The following is a 5,846-nucleotide window of genomic DNA, read 5'->3' on the forward strand; positions in this document are numbered from 1 at the left end:
GGTAGGTATCATGTAGTAAGAAGCTCTAAAACCACAAACGTAAATATGAAATCTAAGAAATAATTAGGTACATGAGTGTAACGACAAAGAAACGAGACTCAAAGCTCCACACAAGCACACATTCCAGTTAACTCACTTATGATTATTCCATATTTTTATCTCTGCGAGATGCGGTATTATTAGCGGCGGCGAGCGGCGCGCGGTTGTGCGCAAGGGGCACGAGGGGGGCGGACGGGGCCGGCGGGGGAGAGGCGACAGTAGGGGGGAGGGCTGCGCGCGCACGGGGGAGGATCCCGTCGAGCCCCGCCCCCAGCGCCCATGGCGGCGGTGGAGGGGAGTCCGGGCCCCCGTCCTCTATTTACTCTTTCAATCAGTGCGAGTGTTTGCCCCTGGCCGGCGTGCACGCGCGGGTGATGCGCTAGCCATGATCTCGCAGAAGCTATCGTACGGCGACGTGCCGACGTCCGCGTCGCTATCCTCGCTGTCACCGGGCCTTGCGCCCCCGTATGTGAACGGCATGGGCTGCATGCCGGCGCAGCCCTACCCCAACATATACTCCAACAACATGGTTGCTGGCGGCTCCTGCATGGCCTCACCGGGCGTTGGCTACTCGCCGCCCAGCACCATGGCTTCGTGCATGGGCGGCGGCGGCGCGGTGCCCTACGGTGCGCTCCCGCGCGAGCAGGAAGCCGCTTCACCCACTTCGGCATTACAGCGTGCGCGCAACGACAAGACCTACCGCCGTTCCTACACGCACGCCAAGCCGCCCTATTCCTACATTTCGCTCATCACCATGGCCATCCAGAATAACCCGTCGCGCATGCTCACCCTATCGGAGATATACCAGTTCATTATGGACCTGTTCCCGTTCTACAGACAGAACCAGCAGCGCTGGCAGAATTCGATCCGGCACTCGCTGTCGTTCAACGACTGCTTCGTGAAAGTGCCGCGCACACCTGACAAGCCCGGGAAGGGTTCATTTTGGACGCTGCACCCCGACAGCGGCAACATGTTTGAGAACGGCTGCTTCCTGCGGCGGCAAAAGAGATTCAAGGACGAGAAAAAGGAGTCGATCCGACAGGCCCAGAAGGCAGCCCATACGCATGGGCACCACAGCTCCGGTCACGAGAAGCGAGACCACGGACACGAGAAGGCGGGCGGCGGCGCGGGCGAGGAGAAGGAAATGCGCGACGACCTGCTGGCGCAGCTGCACGCGGCGCCCGAGCTGTGCCTGCCGGAGCACACGCCCCTTGCGCTCGAACACTACGCACAGCTGAAGCAGGAGCCGACGGGTTACGCGCCTGCGCCACACCCCTTCAGCATCACGCGGCTGCTGCCCGGTGCCGACACCAAGTCCGACCTCAAGATGTACGACGTCAACTACGGCTACGGGCACGCGCCGCCTGACAATTACTACCAGTCGCCGCTGTACCACCATCACGCACATGCGCACGCGCAGCCGCCCTTGTGACAGTATCCGCTGGCATAGGCGCCGACCGCCCTATGGCCGCGCCGGGGGTAAGTCCGCCGGCGAAACATTACGATAATCTCAAACTTTTGGACTCAGTGTGAGCGTGACTTGTGTTCTTGTGATATCGGGACGACGTAAACCGAATCAGGCCGTTGTACAGATATTGTGTAAATATTTGCGATGATTTTTTCAAAGTCCGTTTTGTGAGTTCTCTTAGTAGGTAGGTGTATGAGGTGACGTGCTCCAGGCGGCGGCGCGCGCTAGGCCTAAACTCTTTCTACGACTCCAGGAAGTGTACTTCGTAGCCCGCTCTAACGATGCGTTAGTATACCAATTCTGAATGAAATCTTTTATATTATCTCACCTATTTATTATTCAACTGTGAATAACACATTCCCAATTTCCAGTTTACGTTACGTATTGAGTTATATTGTATGAAGATAAGCTTTTTACTGAATAATCTAAACAAAAGCGTATTTGTGACATAATCGCAGCCGTAATACGATCAATACGATACGGTTATCGGCTGGTTTATCTCTTCATGTTCTGATAACTTATTTGTATCGAACGCGTTGAAATCTTTTGTTGGAAAATAAACAATAATTCATTAAGTAATTAAACGAATGCAAACAAAATATTCCAAAACACGTTTATATACTTAAAAAATATTTCTCAGTACATTTTAACATTAGATGTTTCTTTAAATGAATTTAAAATTGTAAATAAAAATAAAAATTCATTAATAATGCTATCTAATATTTTAAAAGTTACAGCAGCGCTTACTAGCTGACGTTTGAGTTTTCTGGAATAATAAATGGCTTTGATATAAAAAAAGAGTTTGGAGTTGGTATACCAGTTTGTGAAAGCGTCGTCACACGGACCGTGTAACAGTGCAATGTTGTTTGTGTAAAAAAAATATGTAAAATATATATAAATATAATTAATTATATAGATAGGCGAAATGGAATTATAGTTTTCTCGACCATCGCATAGTATATAGCATTTTGTATATATAGAGTTAAGATAAATTTAATGACTTATAATATATGGTGTTTGGTGTAAGATAGGTAGGTACCTATCTACGCTTCTGCACATTCCATTGAAATATATATTTATGTGCAAGTCTCAATTTAGCATTTTTAAAGTTTTACAATGTTTGGTGAGCGTGCGGACTAATAACTAATGTAGACTTATTTGTATACTGCACTTTATAGACGATATTAGACATAAAATTTAGTCTGTGTCGTTAATTTTTTTTATGATCCGCCTATTTAAGTATCACGTATCAGAAATGTAATATTTTTTATTTCATTTCCATTGGTATATTTAAATTAGGTACTATTTACTTCAAACTTTTACCGTTATATAGAAAAATGATATAAATTTCTATATGATTTATATATAAAAAAGAAAACCGACATATACAAACTCGTTTTTAAATGGTATAAGATATATGTTCGTACGCTTACCAAAATGCTTTATATGTTTTAATTATGAACAATTTGCTAAATTTATTCTTGTAGCTATAAATAAATATTAATGTCGTATTACTCGAATCTAGATAGGATACTTATATCATCTGTTAGTTACAGAGTTAATAAAATTAAGTATTTACAAAAATATTTTGTTTTCTTTATTCAACTGTTAACTGCCGCTCAAAAAAACAACATATATTAACGAAGTTGACAAATTAACGCTGTGTGATTTTTTAATCTTTATTAAAAACAAGTTTTTACTTAGCTTTTTGATCATATGATTATAAATTAATTTCGTCAAAACGTAAGAAACAATTACATTTAAACAAAATAATAGGTAATTTACGAGATAAAAAATTTAGTTCGTAAAGTCTGGTCCTTGGCGGTATTTTCAAACCAGTACGACTTAGTGTCCTTCAAGAAGCGAGCTTACCATCTCATTAAAGACCGCATATCTGCAGCTCCAGGTATTGCGGATGACCATGGATATCGTTGATCATCACGATGTTACCGCCGCAAGTTTGCCTCCTTCCCTTAAACAAAGTTATATTTATATTTCATATTATTAACATCTTCGAACCGATTCAGGATGTACTTCCTCAATAATTGTTATATAGTTGTTAATTTGTTAACAAAATACTTATTGTTTATTCGAGAACAATAAGTTAAAAATAGGTGTCAAATAAAAGAATATTTATCTAACAATGAACGTATTTAAAAAAAGATTTTGTACAAACCAAAAGAAATAATTTAACCCTTTCTTTAGGCCTACCTGACGGCGCTAGCGCATTATAAAAGGATGAAACTAGCTTATCTGTGCAACTTTTACTGTCAGTTATTTTCACTTTTGTCGGCTTTAAGTTGCGTAAGTGTCGGGACAAGGTTTATCTCGGCACTCGATCGTAAAACTATAAAATAACACAAAAGGGTTAACACGTGGACCGGGGCATTAATTTGTCGGTAGAAATCAGCATTGCGACGACGGATAAATGAAGTTTTACGCAATATTCGTAAATTGTCATGTCTTTTATCATTACACATTTTAAAACAATATTTGGGTGTGTCAGTCTAACTTTTTAAAATTAAACTGTAGACAAAAGTTTGAACTAGTATAAATTATACACTGGTTATTAATGCGAAATAGCCGATAAATTCGGAATGGCTCTTTTTAATTGAAGTTATACTTGTTATAATTTGTGACAGTAATTTTACATTTAGGAAAATATTGACCTATAACAGATTGTGAAATACACCACTGTTATTATATGTATTACGTTTATGTATGTACATATACACATACACTATTATCAACTCAAAAGTTTAGAATCAAGAGACAGATAAAAATACTTTTCATCCCGTGATCTTTTCTTTTAGCAAAAGCTAGTTTATGGTACAAAGGACAATGGGCATTTTGGGCCAACATCTCAACAGTGATGAAACCCATGCCATTTGAAAGATTATGGGGTGTTGTTTAATTCATACTATGGCAGCCATGTCGAAATCGAGTGCGAACATGGTGTTTTCGAGCATTCAAAAATATAATAATTACTATGGGAGTTAGTAGCATTAGCGTGTTGTGTTTTATATTTAAGAGAAAAAAAAACAACATGTTTGTTTGTTTATTGCTTTATTATCATTTATTACATAGATTTAAACATTTTTTTCGAACTACAATAATATTTGTTACATTTAATAAAATCTGTTACATTTTTGTTTTTTTACCGAAACAAAAATGTAACAGATATTTGTATATTATTAAAATATTATTGTACTTCGAAAAAAATGTTTAAATCTATGTAATAAATGATAATAAAGCAATAAACAAACAAACATGTTGTTTTTTTTCTCTTAAATATAAAACACAACACGCTAATGCTACTAACTCCCATAGTAATTATTATATTTTTGAATGCTCGAAAACACCATGTTCGCACTCGATTTCGACATGGCTGCCATAGTATGAATTAAATAACACCCCATAATCTTTCAAATGGCATGGGTTTCATCACTGTTGAGCATTTAGCCCAGACTCCATACAAATTTGCCCATTGTCCTTTATAAAAGGCACAACAACAAAACCAGCCAGAGTTTATTTTTTTAGTTTAATTATTTTAATTTAATTTTAAATTTAAATAAAGAACACTTTATAATGTACAATACGGTGCCGCTTAAATAACTTGTCCTGCAAAAATAACAAAAAACAAAATTGCAATTTTCACAAAATCTTAAGATCGTAAATTGTTATTGTATCGCTAAGTAATGTCATTAATAAACATTAAATTAGTCATTGACAATGAATTGGTTTGCGTCTCTTTGTTTTGTTGTTTAACACGTTCACTGCGGATCAGGCCTAGATCGACCTGCCGCGGAATTTCAGCTGGTGCGGACGAAGAAAACTATGTCCCTCTCACTGGTGCGGAACGATTATCTCATAAAAAATCACGGCAGGCCTTTATCGGCCTACCACGCACTGACGGTGAAAAATATCAACTCGGTGCGGCAGGGGTCTATCGCGGCCCGCCGTCCCAACAGGCGGTTGGCGACCCGATACCGCACGGAGCGCCCCGCTTCGCTAGTTAGTGTTGAGCCATCTCACTGAACTGTACGTCGCGTTTTTTCTTTTCGTAAAATTAACGACGCACGATGGCAGGAAACAAAAGAAAAATACAAATTTTGGAAAATAAACTAATTCGCGAGGCAGATAAAAGTGATAGGGACAGCAGTGAGGAAATATTTTCCTTCAAGAAAAAAAATAGATATTTTCCTTCAAGAAAAAAATAGATATTTTCCTTCAAGAAAAATAAAAAATAGGATGTGCACACAAAATCTTTGTGCGAAATGTTTTAAAGACAAGCATAAATAAATAATTAAATAAACTATTTTTCATTTCTTTTCTACAA

General features: G+C 39.5%; 1 protein-coding gene across 1 annotated transcript; it reads left to right on the forward strand.

Annotated features, from left to right (window-relative positions):
- Positions 1-375: 375 nt before the first annotated feature.
- On the forward strand, positions 376-2,113 carry LOC106721508 (silk gland factor 1). Its single transcript, XM_014516452.2, has one exon. It carries the CDS (start codon positions 425-427, stop codon positions 1,469-1,471), a length of 1,047 nt encoding a protein of 348 aa, XP_014371938.1. The 5' UTR covers positions 376-424; the 3' UTR covers positions 1,472-2,113.
- The last annotated feature ends 3,733 nt before the right edge of the window (positions 2,114-5,846 follow it).

Source organism: Papilio machaon, chromosome 17, assembly GCF_912999745.1.
Source record: "Papilio machaon chromosome 17, ilPapMach1.1, whole genome shotgun sequence".
NCBI classification, from domain to species: domain Eukaryota; kingdom Metazoa; phylum Arthropoda; class Insecta; order Lepidoptera; family Papilionidae; genus Papilio; species Papilio machaon.

Coding starts and splice junctions, on each gene's coding strand:
- LOC106721508 (XM_014516452.2), top strand. CDS start 425: ATGATCTCGCAGAAGCTATCGTACGGCGACGTGCCGACGTCCGCGTCG.